A 25,885-nucleotide genomic window follows, 5' to 3' on the forward strand; every position below is an offset into this window, starting at 1 on the left:
TCGATTGTAGACTAAACAATGCAAAAATTGTTTATTTCCCCTTCAGCGATCACGACGGCGTAATAATTACTACTATGAACATCGTCGAACCAGAAAGAGGTCCAGGTTATTGGAAAATGAAAAATAGTATAATTAAAACCGACCTATTAGTAAAAATTGGGAAGATAAATTAGAAAATCTGTTAGAAAATGATGGAACACAACAAAATCTACATGAGGTTGAAAAACTAACCAGATGCTCCGCAGGGCGCAGCTATATACGACCGCAGAGGTTGAACCCTGAACAGTTGGGGCAAGTATGGACACAACATTTAAGCTGGATTCAGCTCTAAATTTGGATTGTGATTAAATAGTTGACACAGCATAGGTTTCTGACACAGAATGAATGTGGTCTAATAACTTAAAATATTTTTTTTGCCTTTGAGCAATTCACTATGCTGTTGAATATTAATCCTCTCAAAAAAATGTTTGAAGAAATTTTCTTTTTATTGATGAAATCTGAAATGAGAAAAATTTACCCCCCCCCCCATTTTTTTCACATCCCCCTTTCCCTTTTTCCAAAACTGATCTCAATTCAAATTCCTAATGGAGTTTGCAACAATAACTTAAATACATCATAAAATATTAAAATGTAAAATAAAGTGCTTGTTATCACTGAATGGTAAAGATTGTTTTAATCCATCAGTTGGTAGTAAAAGTGAATATACATTGTATACAATCGGAACAACTCGGCCTTTCTGGTTGCACGAAGAAATAACTATTGTACTGCGTAGCGAGAATGGCCGAGTAGTTACGATTGCATTGTATATTGTATAAAACAATGATTTAAGTTGATTCAACTACTATTCTGGACAAAGAAGGATAACTCCAATTGAAAATTTCTAGCTATTGAACAATATTGTGCAAATAGATATTTCTTGCTATTGCGCAATACTGTGCAATTGAAAATATTTGCTATTGCACAATACTGTGCAATTGAAGATTTCTTGCTATTGCGCAATACTGTGCAATTGAAGATTTCTTGCTATTGCTAAATACTATGCAATTGAAAATTTCTTGCTATTGCACAATACTTAATATTATAATTTTGGATCCTGATTTGAACCAACTTGAAAACTGGGCCCATAATCAAAAATCTAAGTATATGTTTAGATTCAGCATATCAAAAAAGCCCAAGAATTCAATTTTTGTTAAAATCAAACTTAGTTTAATTTTGGACCCTTTGGACTTTAATGTAGACCAATTTGAAAACGGGACCAAAAATTAAGAATCTACATACACAGTTAGATTTGGCATATCAAAGAACCTTAATTATTCAATTTTTGATGAAATCAAACAAAGTTTAATTTTGGACCCCGATTTGGACCAACTTGAAAACTGGGCCAATAATAAAAAATCTAAGTACATTTTTAGATTCAGCATATCAAAGAACCCCAAGAATTCAATTTTTGTTAAAATCAAACTAAGTTTAATTTTGGACCCTTTGGACCTTAATGTAGACCAATTTGAAAACGGGACCAAAAATTAAGAATCTACATACACAGTTAGTTTCGGCATATCAAAGAACCCCAATTATTCAATTTTTGATGAAATCAAACAAAGTTCAATTTTGGACCCTTTGGGCCCCTTTTTCCTAAACTGTTGGGACCAAACCTCCCAAAATCAAACCCAACCTTCCTTTTATGGTCATAAACCTTGTGTTTAAATTTCATAGATTTCTATTTACTTATACTAAAGTTATGGTGCGAAAACCAAGAATAATGCTTATCTGGGCCCTTTTTTGGACCCTAATTTCTAAACTGTTGGAACCAAAACTCCCAAAATCAATCCCAACCTTCCTTTTGTGGTCATAAACCTTGTGTCAAAATTCCATAGATTTCTATTTACTTAAACTAAAGTTATAGTGCGAAAACCAAAAATAATGCTTATTTGGGCCCTTTTTGGCCCCTAATTCCTAAAATGTTGGTACCAAAAACTCCCAAATTCAATCCCAACTTTCCTTTTGTGGTCATAAACCTTGTGATTTCTATTCACTTTTACTAAAGTTAGAGTGCAAAAACTAAAAGTATTCGGACGACGACGACGCAAGACGACGACGACGCCAACGTGATAGCAATATACGACGAAAAATTAAAATTTTTGCGGTCGTATAAAAAAATGATATATATAAATATTACGAACAAAAAGCAGAAGCACCACGCATAAGATCAAAAATAAATTGGTATGAAAAGGGTGAAAAATCCACAAATTATTTTTTTTTAGATTAGAACAAAAACGAGGAAAAGAAAAACTATGGTCAAAAATAAAAGCCGAAAATGGCACATACATAAATGATATCAATGAAATCTTAGGCGAACAATTAAAATATTATGAGAAACTTTTTACCTCGGGGGTTGTGATAGAGGGGCTGGGGATAAATTACTATATAATGTAAATAAAACTCTATCTGAAGCAGAAAAACGTTTATGTGATAGGGAAATTACAAAAGATGAAATTTTTAAAGCAATTAAATTAATGAAAAGGGATAAATCACCAGGGGAAGATGGCATAACAGCAGAATTTTATCAGGAATATTGGTTTTTGATACAGAATGAGCTTACGCAAATATTAAAAGAAACCTTTTTTGATAAAACACTTTCCGAATCGCAAAGACTTGGAATGATAAGTTTATTATATAAAAGTGGGGAGAGGGAGGATATTAAAAACTGGCGACCTATAACATTATTAAATGTAGACTATAAAATTTGCTCAAAAATTCTGGCTGAACGTTTGAAAATAGTTCTACCATCAATTATAGAAACAGATCAAAAAAGGGTTTGTTAAGGGCAGAAATATTTTTGATTCTAATAGAATGCTGCAAGATATTTTCGATTTTATAGATATGGAAGACGAGGAAGGATCAATCCTTTTTCTTGACCAAACAAAAGCTTTTGACTATGCAGAAATGGAATGGTTAGATGCATGTTCAGAACAAGAGAGCACACGCTGAAATGTCTCGCCTTCTATACTAATCATTGATATTATGTAGATAGTCCTAAGTATAAAGCTTTATTACAACTGTCTCATAAACTTAATATTAACCAAGATAACTAAACAAAGACCAATGAACCATGAAAATGCTATACAATTTACAAGCAGATCCAATGGCAGCCACAATTAGGGCTAATCCAACCAGGTGCTCCGCAGGGCGCAGCTTTATACGACCGCAGAGGTCGAACCCTGAACAGTTGGGGCAAGTATGGACAAAACATTCAAGCGTAATACAGCTCTGAATTTGGATTGTGATCAAATTTTTGACATTACATGGTTTTTTTTTTACACAAAAAAAATGTCAAGATTTTACAAATCAATTAAAGATTTCTTCTTCAAACTTTTTAAATCTAAAATTAAATAGTTGACACAGCATAGGTTTCTGACACAGAATGAATGTGGTCTAATGAACTTAAAAGTTTTTTTTTGCCTTAGAGTAATTCACTATGCTGTTGAACTGTTGAATATTAATCCTCTCAAAAAAATGTTTGAAGAAATTTTCTTTTTATTTATGAAATCTGAAATGAGAAAAATTTAAACCCCCCCCCTTTTTTTCACATCCCCGTTTCCCTTTTTCCAAAACTGATATCAATTCAAATTTCTAATGGAGTTTGCAACAATAACTACTCTTTTAAATACATCATAAAATATTAAAATGTAAAATAAAGTGCTTGTTATCACTGAAGGGTAAAGATTGGTTGGTAGTAAAAGTGAATATACATTGTTTATTGTATAAAACAATAAAAAAAAACTTCATCAGCAACATTTTATATTGGCAAATTTCCAATGAAGTTATTTACATAAAGTTATTGGCAAATAAAAATAGAAAATGAAATCATAGTCATGTCTGGCAAATGTCCAACATACATTATCTAAAAACATTTTAGATAAGATAAGGAAAAAAAGCTTCATCAGCAACATTTTATATTGGCAAATTTCCAATGAAGTTATTTACATAAAGTTATTGGCAAATAAAAATAGAAAATGACATCATAGTCATGTCTGGCAAATTTCCAACATATATTATCAACTACTATTCTATACAAAGAAAGATAACTCCAATTGAAAATTAATTGCTATTGCACAATATTGTGCAATTAGATATTTCTTGCTATTGTGCAATACTGTGCAATTGAAAATTTCTTGCTATTGCATAATACTTGATATGGAATCCTGATTTGGACCAACTTGAAAACTGGGCCCATAATCAAAAATCAAAGTACATATTTAGATAAAGCATATCAAATAAGCCCAAGAATTTAATTTTTGTTAAAATCAAACTTAGTTTAATTTTGGACCCTTTGGACCTTAATGTAGACCAATTTAAAAACTGGATCAAAAATTAAGAATCTACATACACAGTTAGATTTGGCATATCAAAGAACCCATTTATTCAATTTTTGATGAAATCAAACAAAGTTTAATTTTGGACCCCCATTTGGACCAACTTGAAAACTAGGCCAATAATCAAAAATCTAAGTACATTTTTAAATTCAGCATATCAAAGAACCCCAAGGATTCAATTTTTGTTAAAATCAAACTAAGTTTAATTTTGGACCCTTTGGACCTTAATGTAGACCAATTCGAAAACGGGACCAAAAATTAAGAATCTACATACATAGTTAGATTCGGCATATCAAAGAACCCCAATTATTCAATTTTTGATGAAATGACACAAAGTTCAATTTTGGACCCTTTGGGCCCCTTATTCCTAAACTGTTAGGACCAAAACTCCCAAAATCAATCCCAACCTTCCTTTTATGGTCATAAACCTTGTGTTTAAATTTCATAGATTTCTATTTACTTATACTGAAGTTATGGTGCAAAAACCAAAAATAATGCTTATTTGGGCCCCTTTTTGGCCCCTAATTCATAAACTGTTGTGACCTCAACTCCAAAAATCAATCCCAACCTTCCTTTTGTTGTCATAAACCTTGTGTTAAAATTTCATTGATTTCTATTCATTTTTACTTAAGTTAGAGTGTGAAAACTAAAAGTATTCGGACGACGACGACGACGACAACGACGCCGACGCCGACGCCGACGACGCCAACGTGATAGCAATATACGACCAAAAAATTAAATTTTTTTGCGGTCGTATAAAAATTCAAGAAATAAATTTACCCCACCCTAACATAGAAAATGAAAAGATTTAAACATTTATATTTGTCTTCACCTGCATTCACTTTGCTTACTAAGTTATAATTTGCATTTTTAAACATGTTATTTCTATCCGGGCAATGTAGCAGATTTTTTTTACTCAGGTAGATTAATCAACGAGTGATAGATTTCTCTTAGAAGAAATTTAAAGGTCCCAGTGAATAAACTACACAGAGAACAATACCTGTTGTATTTGTTAGATGGGACAATAGAACTGCCAAAAGTTTGAATGGACAGAATTATCAGGTGAATCTATGGTAAACTTTCATTGGGTTCGCAATAATACCTGAAAAACGAATCAAACCACAAAAACTTAAAATTGACCAATGAACCTTGAAAAGAGCTCAAGGTCATTTGAACACTACCAGACAGACATAAACACAACGTAACCATAACCAATGAACAATGAAAATGATGACAAGTTCAGATGATACCTCCTGTTTGAAGTACATCATACAATCATTCCACACACCAAATATAGTTGCCCTATGATACAGATCTGACCAGGTAAAGTTTACCTTGATCACTGATCTATAAAATGAGGTCAAGGTTAGGTAAATACTGTCTGACAGATATGCAGACCCTGCAAGGTAGCCAGATACCAAATATAATTATCATAAGTGAGTATTTCACATGACAAAAAAATGATTGTCTTCCAAGCCACCACTGAACCATGAAAATTAGGTCAAGGACAATGGTCATATGACAGAAGGAAACTTTTTAACGTGAAGTATGAAGCATCCAGGTATTCTACATATACAACTTTATACAAAGAGTATACATCATCGATTGTAATCCCTATGGGTTTGCTGTTTAATTTTGCACTTCTGACATTGATGATTTACAAAGGAAGCAGGACAGTCACAGTACCATTTTCTATGCTCAGTGGATTATGAAATTGGGATAAAAACACTTGTTCAGCATTTAAATCAGAAAAAAATCATATCATAGGGAACATGTGTATTTAGTTTCAAGTTGATTGGACGTCAACTTCATCAAAAACTACCTTGACCAAAAACTTTATTCTGAAGCAGGAAAGAGAGACTCATGGACAAATAAACGAACAGATAAAAAAAAAGATAATCCTGGGTAGCCAACAAATTGTTATAGGAGAACAATAACTCCAATTAGAAGTCTGATGATTTTGGCCAGGTGAGCTTAAAATGAAGTAATAACTATGAACAAATACTGCAGATTCAATGTATTTTATTCAATAATTTTCTTATTTGAAAATGTTAACAAACAATTGTGCATGAATCACTCAGTTACAAAAATATTTAATATTGATATAAACTTAAAGTAAACATGTTTTCAAGTGCCATTAAGTAAAATTACATGTAATTAACTATCAGTTTCCTTTGGTATCACATTAAGATAAAGTTTCAAATCCCACCTTCCCCAAAACAAATAGCCCTCTTCAAAGCAGTTGTCATAATTGTGAAGATAAAATGACATGATTTAAAGCTCCAACTCTGTTTATTTATCAATTTGACTGTTTTCAATTTCTGTAGATTCAGTCTTTTCTAGGAGTAAATGTCCCAAAGCCTCCATTCAAAAATTCAATACTGTAAATTAAGAAATTATTGTGTGCATTTATTATTATAAATTTTGACAAATGAACAGAACTGCAAGTTTAATTATTGAGATTTTAGGAAAAGCTACATACATTTATTAATCATTTTATGTATTTGAAATGATAATGCAAGTCTTATTATTCTGATAATCAAGAAGTCGAATAATTGGCATTAATAAAAACCTCACAAATTCCGAATTTACAGTTATCTTCAAAGGGCTATAACTCCAATAAACAGTGAATTGGCAGCTTTGGTCACTATAGTAGTGGTACCTCTTGCATTGATGGTAATTATAGGTTTTTGCATTCTCCATCTTTGTTTTATAGTGAGCACATGCAAGTGGTGAATTATCTACATTCATTAGAAATATAGTCTGTTTTTTTCTTCTTCAATTGTATAAATTCTTTTTGATCTTAACAGAGATAACATATTTATCAAAGGTACCAGGATTATAATTTAGTACGCCAGACGCGCGTTTCGTCTACATAAGGCTCATCAGTGATGCTCATATCAAAATATTTATTAAGCCAAACAAGTAAAAAGTTGAAGAGCATTGAGGATCCAAAATTCCAAAAAGTTGTGCCAAATACGGCTAAGGTAATCTATGCCTGGGATAAGAAAGTTCTTAGTTTTTCGAAGAATTCAAAGTTTTGTAAACAGGAAATTTGTAAAAATTACCACATTATTGATATTCATGTCACCACCGAAGTGTTGACTACTGAACTGGTGATACCCTTGGGGACGAAACGTCCACCAGCAGTGTTGCAAGTTCTCAGATGTGCTGAGGAATAATAGGAGCAAAATTGCTACTTGGTTTTTCAGGTACCTGGTATCTGAGATAAAGCATTTGACTTTCCTAAAATGGCGAATCTTCCTTATAACACAAACAATAATATAAAATATAATAAAAAAAACTTTTATTATCCTACACTTTTGCAGATATCTAAATTGGAAATTTAAACACTTGTTGTAAAATCATAATTAAATGCATATGATATTGTACCAACTGTAAATTTTTGTTTCTGACATTAAATTCAAATAAAGAAAGACTGACTGATTATTTCTTTGACAAAAGTAAAAATAATATACAAGAATGTTTTGTTAAATCGCCCGAAGAATTCTTAAGCTGTTACATTTATTCAAAAAAACAACACATTGAAACATTTAAATTAAAAACTAGCTAAAACAATATCTTTCCAATATCAAATCAAAAACTAGACATTTCAACCTCTTTTACCTTCCCTTACACATGCATTTCGCCATTAGTTTGATAACCAAAAGCTGATAAATTTGTGCCTAGGATTTAGGTTTATCATACTAATTGCTGCTTTCACATAGTTTTACTGATCTTGTAATTGCAAATTGTTTTTTAATTTAAATTTTATAATTAAGCAAGCAAAAAATCTTAGCCATTTTTTTTCTTCATCTAAACATTGGACTAGAACATTTCTTGAAAATGAAGAATATGATAATGATATTTGAAATACATATATATAATGCTGCAAGCTGCCTCTAAATTTATGAAATAAGACAATGAGACTGATACAAAACAACAATTTGGTATTATAGTAAATGTAATTTGTAAAATTGTACTGCATTAATGAAAAAATATATGAAATGATGATTGTGTAAAATATATATGCAATATAAAGCTGAATATACAAACAATGCTTTTGGATTACTATTCAACAAATAAGTTTATTAAATACATTTTTGAATATCACTGATGCATAAAATAGATTTAACACACTAAAATATGTAATACACATCTCTTCAGCAAAGTCAATACATTTTATATTGTAACATCGTTTTTTTAGATAGATTATAGGCCTAACAGATTTTTTTGAAAAATCACAAAATAAAATTGCAACAAAATAAACATATTGGCATTTTTTTCAAAATCTAAGTCCTGAGATAACATTTCATTATTATTGCACAACATGAACAAAACTAGTAACAACAGGACCATGAACAAAAACAAATTTGACTGTAATCTCCCTTGAAACTATATTAATACTCCTTGAAAAACCTTAAACTAGTCATATCCATTGCATAGTAATTAATGAAACAACATAATACTATGCTAATTTCAAACTCTAAGTTCTTACAGTGCAGAAATTTTGTTAAATGGTCCTTCTTTTTACCATTTATTGGTCCTACCTAACACGTGATCGTAATGTTAAGAAAATATAATTAAACCTTCTACAGCTTGCATCATTTAAAATTTATGATGCAAACTTTCCAAATTTTGAAAGAGAGATGAATGTTGTTGATTGGTTGTAAAATATAAATGAGTAAAATTATAATATTGGCAGAGACATATTGTTTATCAAACTACAACATAAATTAAGTTAGTTCAGGCAATAAATGTTCTTAAATTATATGGAGTAAGAAGTGTAAAAAATGTAAAGATACATAACAGCTCAAAACAAAAAACACAGAAAGGTACCAAAATTCATAATTAACCAGAACAATATATATAAGAACTAAAATGAAATATATAAAATGAAATTAAATAAAACAATTACTAGTAAATTTCATAAATACAACAAAAATTTTGAAGTCATACAAATGTAAATTCCATTATTAGTCTGTCATATTTTCTGTCCTGTATGAATTGTAAGTGGGGTAACTGTTGAGTTCTAGATAAATTTCAATGTATTATCTAAAATACTTAAGTGCCATAAAATTCCTTCCTGGCCATCATGAGTTTATGGGATTGTTCTTTAAGTTTTGTTTCTTTCCTCTCTAAATACTGGCGCTGGAAAAAGAAGTTAAATGTATAAAAGTAACATGATATTATTTTGATTGAATAAAATTGAGAAAGGAAATGGGGAATGTGTCAAAGCGACAACAACCCGACCATAGAGCAGACAACAGCCGAAGGCCACCAATGAGTCTTCAATGTAGCGAGAATTCCCGCACCTGTAGGTGTCCTTCGGCTGGCCCCTAAAATATTGTATACTAGTACAGTGATAATGGACGTCATACTAAACTCCGAATTATACAAAAGAAACTAAAATTAAAAATCATACAAGACGAACAAAGGCCAGAGGCTCCTGACTTGGGACAGGCGCAAAATTGCAGCGGGGTTAAACATGTTTATGAGATCTCAACCCTCCCCCTATACCTCTAGCCAATGTAGAAAAGTAAACGCATAACAATACGCACATTAAAATTCAGTTCAAGAGAGATGTCCAAGTCCGATGTCAAAAGATGTAACAAAAGAAAATAAATAAAATGACAATAATACATTCTTTAACCATAAGAAATCTTTTGCAGCCCACTTTTTGTGCATGCAGATAATCATTATATTTTTGGGTGTAACTAATACATGTGCTAGGTTTATTTGCTTATAGCAAATCATTATAAAATGAATTTTGAAAAAAACACCATTGAGGATTATAAATGTATAACTATTGTGTAATAAAAATAAAAATAAATAAATAAAATCGATAAGATTTAAAAAGTGTTCAGCCACAAAATTGATGTTCAAGAAATAGTTTATGCAAGCCATTTATTTAATTTTTGGGAAATTCCACATAGCCCATGCCTTCATATAAGAATTTGATACCGAGCATTTTAAAAGCACGTAAGGAGGTTCAAGGGTACAAAAATTTAACCAAAAGTTTAACCATTTCTTTTCCAGTTTTTTTTATCATACTTTTTATTGGTTGTTAGGATATAGTACAAAAATCAACAAAAAAAAATCGATTGGATATGGTCCCAGATGACTTTAAAAATGTTTATAATCACTGAAAAGATTCCAAATTATCTCCCTTTGGTGAAAAAATGCCATTTTTTTACATCAAAATTGAAATATTTCATCGGTGACCTATATTTTTTTTATTATTTTTTTTCCAAAAGGCTGTACTTAAACTAAACAATTGTTAAATTTTAGCGATTTTTGTAATTTAGTTCTTCTCTTATTTCGATATTACCTTTATTAGTTCAACAGAAAAAAGTACCTTATTAAACAAAAGTGCATGCTTCTTTCGATGGCAGATTGTGAGTTTAAATAAACAGTGACCCCATTATTTTATTTTATTTTCAGAATAAGTATATGATCAAGTTCACTCATAGAAAAATGGCGAAATCCTATTTAAAAAAAAAGATTTGTACCCGTGAGCCCCCTAAAGGTAAATTTACAGTAAGTGTGCTCTGTCACAGACTTCTGTAAAATTTTGCATACAACAGTGGCTCATTGAATTCAACTGAAAATTGAAAAAATACTGTATTCATCTCTTAAATAATCTTTTTTGTGGATTCCTTTTTATTGGTAAGTGAATTAAAGTTATTAGAAACCTCAAATTAAAAAAAATAATGCTTATGTTTTTTTTAATAACTCAATGGATAGTTTTCATTATAAAACTTATGTACATATACTTTTTTCTGAAGAAAATTCTTTAATATGTTCATATTTAGAAGAAGTTTACTTTATTATAATTCCTTCCAGAAAGCAATTCCCCGAATATTTTCTGTATGCAAGGTGACCTCAGTGTGACCCATCTCGTAAAAATCCGGTGATCGCAATAAGCATGGATGTCCTTAAAATAAACTATTATCTGATTGTACATGTTAAACACGTGCTCAATATCCATACTTTTTTTGTTTATTGTTGACAAACAGGTGACAATCGTTAAACTTCGGCTTCAAAACACTAACTTTAATTACCTGCCATATTTTCACAACAACAGTGACCGATTGAGAAAAAAAAATTGACGATTATACGAAATTTAGGCAAAAAAATTGATAAAATCGTGCACAGAAGACTAAGTTTGTGATGTTTGGATGCATTAGTTCAAGAATTAGAATAACATTTTTTTTCACCGGTCACTCGTTTATTATGACTTTAAGTAAAACATCAATTGTATTAGGGACGACATCAAAAGTTCAATGAAGGATAAAAAACTTTATTCACATAGTTTTTTCACTGACACCCTCACCATTTGCTCACCCCCCTCTTAACTTAATTTGGGAAAAATTGATTGACCATTATGGATATATGTAAAATCGATGTTGGATAAACAAAACGTGCAGCAATTTTAACTCCACACCCTCAAACTATTTGATTTAAGTTTTTTTTATCCTACATTGATCTTTTGATATCATCCCTTAGTGAGTATGATTAGATACATCATGGGTGGGAATCACACACATTCACAATGCATTCCTCAGATGCTTAGTTGTGACTTCTATTAGCAAGGGAGCATTTTTCCATGTCCATATTTTACTGACAAATCCCACATCAAATGTATTGGTATATAGCTTTGGATCCCTCCAATCATTTTATAATTATAGACAATTAATGGTGAGAATACAGCATCAAAAATGTCCAATCCTTTCACTTTAACTATAAAATAAACATGCCCCCTGTCAGGAAGGTGGACTGTTAAATAAGTGATTTTAACACTTATTTAATTTATTTTTTTTTAGCCCAAACAAGATTCTATTCTGCACCACTTTGCAATGATCCTGGATCTGGCCCTGTTTATGGTAGGGCAAAGCCCTTGTTGACATTTATTAAAAAACAGATGTGGTCAATGACGTTAACAAATATGTTGCAATAGCACCCACCTCCAGCTCAAAGATATTACCAACTACTTTCAACTATATGTAACTGTTACAAAATATAACATTTTAAAATTTAAATACATACCCTTTCTCTGCCTACACCTGCTCCTTTCTTTTCCTTTTGGATTTTCTCAATATTCATCTTTATTTGATCTAGCCTAGCCATAAGTGACTCATGTGTTTCTAAACTATCCATTGGTTTCTTGCTAGGTTGTCTTGATATACTCATTTGTCTGGATGTAGAAGATGAGGATGCTGCCTGGGTTAGTTTAGATAGGTCTTGAGGCATTTCAGGCACCTTTGGAACTTCTTGTCTGACATCATACGCTTTCAAACCTGCCCAACTAAAACCTACAACAAAGTAAACTCTCTTTTGCCAAAGTGATCGGACACCAATGGGAAATGAAGTAGGGATGTTAAAAGGTACTTGTCCTCCTGTTCTTGTGTCAACATTGCATGTTATTTCTTTACCATCATTGATAAGTGTACCTGGTAACCGTAAAAGTCTTTTCACAAAGTCTGCAGATTCCCAAATTTTGTCACCTCGTACAAATTTTTTACCCCATGGATCAAGCAATTCTTCATAATGCACTATGGCATATAGTCCTTCACCTACTCCTAGGAAGAAATTGGTTGTTTCACGCTTCCTCACAGGTCTACTTTCTTTTTGTCTTGGATGATTCGCATGAAAGGCAGCTTTCCACTTTCGAGAAACCTCATGGAGTTGCTCTGTTGTACAGAGGTTAGGATTAGCTTGTAATCGAGATTTGGTTGGCCAATTCAAAAGAACAAAATGCATATATGTTTCAAGATAGTTTCTTCGGTCTGATGACGAAACAACTCTATCATAGCATTTCCTTGTATAATGAACCATTTCTGCATAGGATATGACTGTTTGATCAATGTGAACAATTTTCATTGTAATGACAACATTAAACAAACTAACAATATCAAATGGCACCCAAAATTCTGATTTTACATTGTCTTTTAGCATCAAAAGTATCACCTCTAAATTTGACTTATTATCAATGTGAATAAAGTCTGACAATGTTCTTCCACCTAATCGTCTTACTCTACGTCTTCTGAAATCTGCCTTTTCTACTTCAGTCAGATTTTCAGGAATAACATCGCTATCTTCTCCAAAGTAGCTATCCAAATTTTCTTTAAGAGTTGTTATCTCCTTCCTGCGTGGATTTCCATGCCCAAAAATAGAATAAAACATATCATCCTTAAGTTGTGTTGTTTTGTCTTCTATTGATTTAAGTGTTAATTCAGATCTACTTTCAAGGCTCTTCATAAACTGGACAGACTCCTCTTTTAAATTCAACAAATCCTTTGGAACAAAATCTTTATCTGTAAGGTATTTATGCAAAGGGCCTTTTGAGCTACCCAATGGACAAAAACGCAATACATCTAAAAATAAGACAATCATTCGGATTTCTCCAAAGTAACCTGCATCATTCCCTTTGACGAAGTGCTCCTTTTCTGAAACTTCCTGTTCTTTTCGGAATTTTTGGAGTCCATTCTGTGTTATTTCTATAACTTCTTCTATGTCATCATCAAAAGCTTTTTTGCCTTCCTGCAGAAAACAAATATATTTATCATATAGCTGATTCTTATACACTTGGCCATAGGTGTCCCACAAAAATGAATTTTGAGGCTTCATGTCAGTTGCAATCTTTGCATACTTAGCTGCCATTTTCCAATTCTTACAGTGTATATACAACCTTGCAATCTGTTGACATATCATTGGATCTTCTGTCATTTCAAATCCTTTGATAAGTATGCTAGCTGCAATTTCTTCATTTTCTTTATCTAGCAAGTTCATAATTAAAGGAGAAAACTTTACTTTACCAGCAGTTTCTTCTTTTTCCTCTCTTTTCTTCATAATAGTTTTCACGATCTTTTTAACCTCATTACTTGACATGTTTGTTGATTTAAAAATTGGACATTCAAGGAACTCTTTCATTATTTCGCTTGTGGTGTCCGGTGACTGGTTGAAACAGGAAAATATTTCTACAGCAAATAAAGGATTAACAATTGATAGTCCAACCAACTGACCACCAAAACCAGCTCTTGTGTTACTGTTCAGCAATACCTGTAATGGTTGACTTAATGTTTGCTCCCATGACTTATTAAGGCGTTTACCTCGTACCCCTGCAAGACCAAAGGTGAATGTGACCCCTCTATGTCTTGTTGTCATAATAGGATCAAAAGCACTGATGGGTACAGATTGAAAATCAAGGTCAAATGTATTTAACATAGACAGATATTTTAACATTTTCCTTTCATTTTCATTTGTGACTCCTTCAACTAAATCAGAAGCTGTTCGTCGTATGTAATCTTTGTTGAAGTTTTCCTTTAAGATATTAAATGAAACCAAGAATCTAGGGTCAGTGCCCTCTTTAGCCTCAAACTGCTTCTCTAGGTCTTTATTTCTGTTTCTGAACCAACTCAATTCTTTAGGGGATAGTTCGTGTTTCAGAGCAACACTGGTATCGTCAACAGAATGAATTGTTGTTCTCCTTGTACAAAGAAGCAAAACACAAAACACTTTCATGTCACTGCTACGTCTTGCCATTATCCTTGCTCTGTGTTGCAAAAGTGCATACAACTCTCCCACTTTCTCTTCATCAGCATTTTCTATCAATACCAATGGGGGTTTAGGATCATCTGTTTCTTCATAGTTTCTCAACACTGTTATTTGCTCAACTGTTTGATCTGTTATTTGCTTCACAATACAACAACGGTATGAAGACTTTAAATCCCAAAGAATATGCTTTGCTGTCGTTGTTGCTCCTGCTCCAGGTTGATGGTAGATATTTACGAGTCCTATCTTATTATCCTCATCTGCACGATTTCCTTTCAGGGCTTCTTCTAATTTTACTTTTAATGACCCATGTACATCTCTTTTCAAAACATGGTCTGGAAAAACAAAATTCCACCAACTGACATTTTCTCCTCTATAAAACTTTTCGGCTTCTTCTCTTCTTATCTGTGAGAGTTTGACTCTGTCTCTGATCAGTTCCGGATCTTCACATTCGCATCTGCTTAAAATTTCAAGGTCAATTAATTCATTTCTTTTCTTATCCCTTAAGTGGCAAAATGCACCTGTAGATGTTGGTATTTCACATCTCAAAGATCTTTTTGATCCTGTTAGTTCCTTGATGGTTTGGTTGACATGTTCCCATGGCATTCCTATTACAATTCTAGCCTTCAACTGTTCTTTCCCAATGGCATGTCTTTGATTAACAAGAACATCATGAAAATGGTTAGCAATTTCTTCACTCTCTGCAAAGACAACCCATTGATCTTGAAAACTTAAAATAACTTCCTCAGCTGCTTCTAACAAAATACCATAATCCTTTGATAAAAGAAATATCAGAACAAGGGCTCTTCCTTCTGGTATTTCATTGTTATAAAAGCGAATAGCTTCTTTAAAACCCTTGCTTCTATTTTGCTTCCAGTCCATTATATTCATTGGCATTTTACCCATAGCTTCATATCCATTACAAAAGACCCAAGGTTTTAAAACTGATAGTGTTATGTCCTCAAGCAAATTACTGTGAGTTTCTTTTTTGAATTTGTTCTCCTCACTATTTGGATCAAAGTTGTCTGATGTAAGAGCTTTCAAAACCTGTTCTTTTTCATTGTCAAAGAAGTTGTATAATCCTTTGTCTTCTGATGAATAATCAAAATCAAAAACAGCATTTGGATCAAGATCAATAAGAAATTCAAATTTATTCAAGTCATTCCCTGAACTGCTGTCAAGCGGACTTAAAAATAAGAGAGGATAGACAGCTGATGACAAAGACTCTTCTCCAGCTGCTAGCAAATCTAGAATCCTCTGCCTTAGATTTGGCTTTATTGTTGAAATCATTGGACTTTTTTCCTGGTTCTCCCTTGTATCTGAGATCAGTTTTTTGTGTTTTGACATATAAGTTATACATCTGTCATCTGAAACATTTTGAGGAGTAATTCCATTCTCTGCAAACAGGTACAACACAGGTTTCCCAGTATCTTTTGATTTAATAAAAAATGATTCCTCCCCAACAAGAGTTGACTTTGGAACAACGTCTACTTCAATCACCCTTAATCTGTTTGGATTCTTTTCCTTAGATAAAAGGTCGATAAACTGAGGTGGCCGCATACACTTCAAAACAATTGGAAGCTGTTCATCATAATATCTGTCTTCCATTTTTTTATACAAGATCCTTAAAAATTTATATGCATCCACACTGATCCCATTTAGTTCGCCCTCAATTTGAAAATCACACATTTTTGGGTCTACACCTACATGAATTGTGCCATTGGTTCTCTCATTCAGACAAGCAGCAACAAATTCAGCTATGTCATCTGATATCTTCTCAGAAGTTAATTCAGTTCCTTTCATAAATCTATGCACTGGGTCTACCAGATTGCTTGGTCTATTATTAAAAGATGTTAGAATTGCTCCCTTTTGGTAACGATATGTATGCACTACCTCCTTGTCAAACTTTCTAAATGTTTCTCTAAATTGACCATTTGCTTCCACATGTTCAACTTCTTGTGTCTCTTGTTCAGTGCTTCTATTACATTCAAGCCTCAAAGGTTCAGTAGTAATTGAAACCTGTACCTCTTCTTCATTACAAATGTCATCCCTTATGTATAAAAGAGATACTCTCTTGCCTTTTTTAAGATCAGGAAACATAGACTCCATGTATTCCAATTTAAGCCGACTGAAAACACTTCCTGTAATTTCCTCATCAACTATATTATTTAGAATTTGCTCTGGAATCCCATATTTAACAAGTCGAGGCTTCAACACATCCACCAGTTCTGTTTCAGAAAGATCATTTAGGCTTTTCTTGCTTGTTACATCCTTCTGTGGTGAAGTAGTAGGTTTCTGTTCATTCCCGGTAGGTGGAACAAAGGTAGGTGACAAATTGGACTGATCTGAGAAAAAAATAAAACAATTTTGCTATAGACATGATAGATAAGAGCTGCAAATCATAAACTGGAAAGCTGACATTTTTTAGACAGAACAAAACAGCATTCTTTAATTATACACGCTACCAATTCAGAAATTATTGCATTAGCATTTATTATTGCAATTTTTGACCACCCATAATTTATGAGATTTCAGGAAAACTGCATAATCCTTTTTTTGTACATAAATCAGGCTGTTAATTTTATCGTATGAATTGCTTTGAGGGGTTTTATACCTGACTGTAGGGTATGGGCTTTGCTCATTGTTGAATGCCATACAGTACCCTATAGTAATTTATTTCTGTGTCATTTGGTCTCTTGTGGAGAGTTGTCTCATTGGCAATTACACCACATCTTCATTTTCTATCTATTGTTATATTTATATCTGACATCAGAGTATTAGTTTGCATTGTTGCAATACTCATCCAGTCTCATTATGAGCATTTATTAAAAACTCCCTAAAAATTTCTTAATTTACAGTAGTTAATCAAATTGGTTTTTGTTATCTTTTAAACTAATATTCCAGAGTTATTATTTTTCCTGCAACGATAATAAATGTACGCCTTTATTATAGGTTTCAAAGAAAAAATTTAAACAAGTTTACAATTGCTGGACAATTGCTGCAACTACCACAAATGCCAATGGAGGGCAATAGCTCACATTGCCTTTTATTAACAAGAATGTGTCCATAGTTCACTGATGCCACACTCGCACTATCATTTTCCATGTTCAGTGAACCGAGTAATTGGGGTCAAAACTTAAATAAGAATTAAAAGTGGAGAGATCAGATCATAGAAAACATATGTACTAAGTTTCAAGTTGATGTGACTTCAACTTCATCAAAAACTACCTTGACCAAAAACTTTAACCAAAACTTTAACCTGATCTTCGCACTATCTTTTTCTATGTTCAGTGGACCGAGAACTTGGGGTCGAAACTTTTATTTGGCATTAAAATTAGAAAGATCATATCATGGGGAATATGTGTACTAAGTTTCAAGTTGATTGGACTTCAACTTCATCAAAAACTACCTTGACCAAACTTTAACCTGAAGCGGGACAGACGGAGGGACGAACGAACAGACGGAGGCACACACCAGAAACATAATGTCCCTCTACTATCGTAGGTGGGACATAAAAAGAAAAGAAAAGTTCGCAAACAAAAATGTGTGTCCTGTTTGTACTCATATTTAAAAAAAAAAACACCAACAAAACCATGAAATCATGGTCCTAAACCCTTATCTAATTCCTTTTTTATGTGTATCGATGGACTATATTCTATCATTGTCATTAATTCCCACTTTTTTACTGTACCATAAAGGGTATTGGTCTATGAATCATTCAATAAATACCTGTAATAGGTTCAAGGCCTTCTTCTTCTGTGGCAGGATATACCATTCTTAAATGCTTGAAAGCCCATCTTGAAAAGGGTTAAATTAAAATAACAATTGCACATGACATATGGAACTTTTTATTACAGATTTATTTATTTTTATCAATCGTACTTTTAATATACAAATTTGATTCTACTTATACTAATTTACTGTTTTGGACAGTGTTTATAATATGAAAGTACTCAGCTGTATAATCTTTAAACAATGTAATTTTCATTTTGGATTTATTATTTCTAAATTGCTATTTCTGTAGATGTTGCTTTCTTTCTTTAATTTTTATATACAGAGATTAGATAAGTCCATTTTATAAATTTTCTTACTGAAATCTTCTCCAGATTATATTGGAAAAACATTCATATTTAAGTATTCTGGTGAATTAAAATTGGATAGAATACACATTTACATTACACAGGAGCAATGCTCAGCCCATGTATATCATAAATTTGCTTTCATAACACATCATATTTTAATTCTTATCACTGTGCTTTTATCTAGGGTTCTTAAGGGCGTCAAGCAGCATCGTTGGTCACCTACAAAATAAGCCATTTTCATATATTTTCTACAGCAATCTATTTTTTAAATATACAGCTTTTCTGACAAGTTCAAGTGAACTCACTGGAAAAAAAGGCATAAAAGAATATTTTCCTCAGTGCCAGTATGTCATTGTTATAATGGTTTCCTTATTTTTTCAATTGTAGAAAATAGATGCAACTGCATTGTAGTGAATCTATTGATAAATTTCTAGAAGAAAACATACAAGGTTTTATCTTTAAAGGATACATTTTGGGTTTCTTCTTTTTAAATGGAGTACATCTTGGGAAACTCTTAGTCACAAGTTGTTGTAAATAATCAATAGCAATATTGTATTTTTCTCCTTTCATGCTAAATTCAAACTTTACTTCTTCCTCTATGTTTTGTAGAATGACATACTGCTGGCTATCATCATCCAGGCAAAATTTCTTCTTTAAAATATCAATTACTTGCTGATCATACTCATTTTTCACTGAAAGTAGATACAAAAATATGCTCCTAAAATTGTTCACTTTACAAACAGATATAAGATGTGGTATGAATGACAATGAGACTATACTCTCCATCCAAGTCACAATTTGTAAAAGTAAACCATTAAAGGTCAATGTACATGTAGGCCTTCAACATGGCGCCTTGACTCACCCCGAACAACAAGCTATAACGGCCCAAAAAATGACTAGTGTAAAACCATTCAAATGAAAAAAAAAACAAGGGTCTAACCTTTTTAAAAAAAACTAGAAACACTTATGTACCACATCAACATACGACAACTACTGAACATCAGATTCCTGACTTAGGACACAGGTGCAAACAAATGCAGCAGGATTAAACAATTTAATAAGGTTCCCTAGGGACAATCTAATTAAAATTAAATCCTTGAATTGCTCTTGTTCTGATGATGTCCTACATATCAGAACAAGAGCAATTAAAGGATTTCATTTTAGTTAGATTGCTCTAGGTATAATTTCAACCTCGGTTGATCTAGAAACTGTTACATAATTTGAGATAATACTGCTGACAAACTGCAGTAAAAAACAAACATGACATGTAGGAACTAGGTTACATTTATCATTTCTCAATGCACATCCTCAGGAAGTGTTCTTACCACAGTGACAACTATGTAAAGTTTAAAAAATATCCATTTAGTCATTTTGAAGGCACTGCTCTTTTTTTAAACAAGGCACATTGAAATAATATCATTTGTAAATTTGGCATATTAATAACGGATGGAAAGATTTTGTTGTATTATGAACCTTTCTCTGACAATTGCTAACAGCATAGTCTTTTCTGATAGTTAACATAGTCACCTTTTCTGAAAGATACCTCTTTGATGGACATCTGCAGAGCGGAAATGAAAGAAAATGAACCCAAAAGAAACATGGTGATGCACAATAGAGAGTGAACTCTGAGAATCATTGGGATGACATGGAGAGGAACAGAAAGAAAGGAGAGTGTTGGTAGTAGCCTCATGTGCAAGTATGCACATAGAGGATTAACATATAAACATAACAACCTTTTCTGAGATAGCTTTCATCAACTTCAGTGTTTTCCAGTTCTTCAGCAACATAGTCCATTTGCTCGTCCCTCAATGCCTTTATTAATGCAGATAGTCCCTTTTCTTTTGTTTTAATTATTTTAAGTAATTTATGGGCTTTATCATCATTAGTGACTTCTTTTGCAATCCTCTCTGCATCATCAAATGATAAAACATGGTTCTGAATAAGGTGTGGTGTAAGGCCTCTGGTATCAATATTGTCTCTAAGCAGTTTTTCATTACTACATATTATAAATCTCTCCTTTGTATCCATGTCTTTTCATATATCTGTGTTAAAAAGTTAAGAAATTAACATTATTCACATGGCCAAAACACACTTATTATAGACATAGCTTAATGATTTAGATTATTTTGAAGAATTTAGTGTTCATGAAAGATCTTTGATAGTCTATGTTTAATTTTGTCCTTTGAAAAAGTGTCCCCATGTAAAATATTTCCTGATTAACTATCATTATATTTTCCCCATCTATGAAATAATGACATGTTGGACAATACTTTTATAGACTAAATAGTCATGGAATTTTATCTCTTTAAAGGGAATTTATCAAAAATTCATTTGTCAATATTGAGACAATATACTTCACTGATTGATTGTCATGAAAATTTATCTCATATAATTGGGAGGTTATAGAAATTTGTATTTTGAACAATGTCATCATTAAAGCATTCTGTGTTATTGCTCATGATAACTAACAAACTCTAAAAGCTATTAATAATTATATATACAGCAGTTGATGAGAATAGCTCATTTGAACTTTTGAGTCTGATGAGCTATTTTAAAAATAACATCCATAAAGATGAGATATAAAGTTTTTTTCCAAGCAGAGTGTCCATGATGACCAAAACAAATTATTAAAAAAGATTTCTATAATAGTCTTTTCCAAGCAGAGTGCCCATGATGACCAAAACAAATGATTAAAAAAGATTTCTATAATAGTCTTTTCCAAGCAGAGTGCCCATGATGACCAAAACAATTATTAAAAAAGATTTCTATAATAGTCTTTTCCAAGCAGAGTGCCCATGATGACCAAAACAAATTATTAAAAAAGATTTCTATAATAGTCTGTTTGCCAATTCTGGTAATTGACCCATTTATTAGGAATCCATTTTTAGTTGTCTCCCCTTATAATATGAGGGACATGATTTTTTTATTAATGGAGAGTAGAGTAAATTTATCTTTGCGTTTTTTGTGTAACCTCTAAGTTTTTAAAATCTTTTGATAATATTTAATTTGTTATCAAGCTAATTAAATACTTTTGATACATTTTTTTTTGTTATTTATTTTGATTTCATCTAAAAAAACACCAAGCAATATTCTGATACTTATAGATTATCGTTGGTTATCTCAACAAGATTGATTTTCTCGCTTGAGCCGGTCATGGCAAAAGCGAGAAAAGCAATCGAGTTGAGATGACCAATGATAATCTGTTTATCACTATTTTACCTATGACGACGTTGTCAATTTCATGTCAATTTCATTAGTAACGCCACTTGGCTCCTTAATTTCTAGCGATAATTTTCCATCTCAAGCTAATAGCATGATATAAATAATTATCACAAAAAATATCAAAGGAAAAAATGCACAAAATAGCGATAAATAAATATATAGATAATTTATAATACATGTATTGATATTAAATTTTTCAATAACAGTCTAAAATTAAAAAGTTAGATATGCTAAATGTATATTATATATATTATTATTATAATTATCTACTCGATCATACTCATCATCTATCACTCTGGATTAAAATACTTAATATACTGATAAGGTTAATGATGGCATCAGCCTTCTCCTCTAGCCACAAGCATCACTGTCTATAAAATGATGTTGAACATGAGAGGTACCAGGAGAGGCCACCAGAGGTCATTAACAGATAAGGGTCAAACATGACATGTTGGACAAAATCACAAAATAAATGACATCTCCAAATACAATCAAACAAAAACAAGTCTATCAATATATATATAACAATATCAATAAACATCATAGACAGCACTTTTAAGATGCACACAAATCACTGTCCAGTTGTGATGTGCATTCAACATATTATTAATTCTACATGAATTATTTTTAAGTCCTAAGTAAGTACAAAATAGAAAGATCTCTCCTCACATGTGACTTAATTTTTGAATCAATTCCCATTTTAACTATCAAATTTCTCTCTAGCTTTAGGGGATCTGTAAAAAGAGGTAGATATTTTTTCTATTTGGTAAAAATTTTTAGTCATAGCTATCGCACCTGTACGAGGTGGTGATGAAGTGTTAATGCGACATGTATAAATGTAATACTTAACCAGAATAGTGAATAAGTTTAGGGAAACATCCCAAGACTCTGACTGAAAAACAATACTTTATAGATAAAGGCAGATGTTTCCACATTAAAAATTAAAGTTAGATTATTTTTAACTAGAAACAGTGCTGCAATTTCTAACCACAAATTTATAACTCGGGTACACATGCAATAACATTTTACAATTTAATTTGGTTGAATATATAGCTAATATCTGAACATAAAATAATATTTGTGTTTATCTTGTGAAAAAATTAAAATGATCCACTTAAAATATATAATATAACCAAATAACCAAATAAACCTGTGATAATTCTGCTTTTATTAGTATCAAGTTGCTTTATATCAAACAAAAAATGACCCCAAAATTTTATTTTTTTTAAATGTAGTTTTATTTACAACATGTAGCAAAATATCTCAAGTGAGTAATACTTTTTAAATGGCCACACTCTGTACATGGTCACAGGCAGAGACATATAATACAATTGTATTATATGTCTAATACAATTGTATTATATGTCTCTGTCACAGGTATATATGTATCTGCTTTTCCCAAGGATTTGTATAGTCTTACTCTGAGACTACTATACAAATCCTTGCTTTTACCTTGGACTAACAGTATAATAGTCCCAGCTTTTACTTTAAAAAAAACTTTTATAAAAAAACAGACAGAATGTCAGAAAGTCACAGGACAAAAAGTCACAGGACATAAAGTCACAAATTTGATAGGACAAAAAGTCACAGGACAAAAAGTCACAAATATTTGTTTGACAATTGTTTAAATATATAAGAGAAAGGTCTTGAAATATTTACTTTTTAATACATATATTCATGTTAAAGTTAATGAAATTTTACTTGAAAATGAAGATTTAATTAATTTTAATCATGCAAATGACATATTTCTTGGCACCATGAAGCCTTTAAGTGCCAATCTACTTTGACATTTTGTTTTCTTAACAACTATATGATCATCTTTGATATTGCTTTGATAAATGTTTGCTGACAAAGTTATTATATAATAATATGTATACAATACTTCAAGAAAAATACAAAAATATTTTTGTAAAAATAAGCATTTTTTATTCAAAGAAAATAGTCAGAAAAACTGAATTGTGACTTTTTGTCCTGTGACTTTTTGTCTGTGACTTTTTGTCCTGTGACTTTCTGTCCTACATTCTTCCTAAATAGCCTATAATTTATGGTTGTTCTATGCCACAACTGTTGTTTTCTGTAGAATTTCTCTTACCATTACCAAGGATTTTTGCAAATTCTGGCTTTTAATAACCAGGTTATGCTGACAGGATGATCATATTTGGCTGGGAGGACTCGGTAGGAATAAAAATATTTCCATTGCAGACAGAAAACGAAAGTAGAAATAGGATTCCTGAAAATTATGACGTAACATTACGTAATGATCTGGCTAGGTACCAACTGAACTACAAACCACAGCCACAACCACAGAGCGCTCTTTTTTGTATGAAAGTGCTATTAAAAATAATTTAAAAAAAGAGAATTTACATTTGTTTTATAAACAGAACGATCATTTTGCTAATTCTGTAACAGATTATGTGACAAATTTATTATGTCCGACACGGATCTTATGTGACAGATTCCGGCGTGCAAGATTGGTAACGTTATATATATAAACAGAACAAAAAAGACATCACACAAGGCATTCAAATTCGAACAGCTTCCAAATTCCATTCTTCAAAACACAGTACAGCATTATTTTTTCCCCAGAACTACCTGATAACATTATGCACATGCATCCATTAATTCTACATCGTGTAATTGGATTTTATAGGTCTGTTTGATTGCATGTTATGGGTTAAAAAAAAAGTTAATTAACGGCATTTTTACCTGCATAAGAAATTTTATTTTGGATCGAATCCGTCAAAGAAATGGTTAACTCTTATTTAAAAGGCTTGTCACAAGTTCACTTTCAATGTTGACATTATTTTCCTTTTAAGGTGGTATGGGTGTCTTCCTCCATCCTAGATTGTAAAAAACAGAGAATCAAAGGTCCAGATTTTCCATCAAGTTAGCAAAATTTGATGCAGGAATGCAGATGTTTAATGTACATTTTCATTTAAAAGTACCAATTTATAAGAATATAACATCTAAATATTGATAATTTGCAAATGTTAATTATTTTTGGTTGTTTTTTTTTTTGTTTTTTTTTTTTTAAATTGGCATTTTAAGGGGAGGTAACTCTAAAAAAAGTGCATTTTCTGAATGATTCTGTATGGAATTTTCCTATTTTGTATTTTAGCCGGAAAAAACGTACGGTGACCCTATCTTTTCTTTTGATATTTTCAAAGCAGTGTCTGAAAGCTATCTTTTCCTGAAGTATTTAACAATTCTATCATTTTGTTTAGTTTCTAATCACAAAATGGTGTTTTTTCCTGTACAATCCATACAAAATGTGTCATTTTGTCCCGTCCTGTAGCTTGAGAAAATGCGCGGTGACCTATCATTTTTATTATATTTTTCAACATGTATCAATAGAAACAACGTTTTGGCAAAGTATGAACAAATTCTATCATTTTTATTTTAGACTCCCATACCACCTTAATGGCTGCACACAACTTTATATGCATGCATCAATAAGGTTCTTTTTACTGATACAGGAACTAATTTCCTCTTCATCACTCTATCGATCTCCTTCATCTGAATCTTCTCCATTTCCGGTGATTGTTGCTTTGTAGTCTTCGTACACCATTGTTTGGTTCATCATTGTATTCCATATGTTCTCACCACCGATAGAGCACAGGCATTCCTCCTTGATTTTTTTCTGGCTCTCTGTGG

General features: G+C 31.8%; 1 protein-coding gene across 2 annotated transcripts; it reads right to left on the reverse strand.

Annotated features, from left to right (window-relative positions):
* Nucleotides 1-6,378: 6,378 nt before the first annotated feature.
* Nucleotides 6,379-24,455, reverse strand: LOC143047986 (sterile alpha motif domain-containing protein 9-like). 2 transcript variants are annotated; one of them, XM_076221373.1, is made up of 6 exons: nucleotides 24,330-24,455; nucleotides 20,743-21,051; nucleotides 19,479-19,701; nucleotides 18,657-18,724; nucleotides 12,423-17,272; nucleotides 6,379-9,524 (listed from the first exon to the last, which is right to left on the reverse strand). In XM_076221373.1, the coding sequence occupies exons 2-6, from the start codon at nucleotides 21,035-21,037 to the stop codon at nucleotides 9,438-9,440; spliced, it is 5,523 nt and encodes a 1,840-aa protein (XP_076077488.1). In that variant the 5' UTR covers nucleotides 21,038-21,051; nucleotides 24,330-24,455; the 3' UTR covers nucleotides 6,379-9,437. The 2 variants fall into 2 exon arrangements, with proteins under 2 accessions (XP_076077488.1, XP_076077487.1); XM_076221372.1 differs by having other exon boundaries at nucleotides 24,324-24,455.
* Between the last annotated feature and the right edge of the window lie 1,430 nt (nucleotides 24,456-25,885).

Source organism: Mytilus galloprovincialis, chromosome 10 (assembly GCF_965363235.1).
Source record: "Mytilus galloprovincialis chromosome 10, xbMytGall1.hap1.1, whole genome shotgun sequence".
Taxonomy (NCBI): Eukaryota; Metazoa; Mollusca; class Bivalvia; order Mytilida; family Mytilidae; genus Mytilus; species Mytilus galloprovincialis.

Bases quoted from the DNA above. Each gene is read 5' to 3' on its own strand.
- LOC143047986 (XM_076221373.1), bottom strand. From the start codon at position 21,037: ATGGATACAAAGGAGAGATTTATAATATGTAGTAATGAAAAACTGCTT. The intron at 18,725-19,478 runs GTATCCTTTAAA...ACCCTTTTCAAG, and splicing joins AAAAAGAAGAAACCCAAAAT to ATGGGCTTTCAAGCATTTAA. The intron at 17,273-18,656 runs GTATTTATTGAA...TTTTTTTCTCAG, and splicing joins AGGCCTTGAACCTATTACAG to ATCAGTCCAATTTGTCACCT.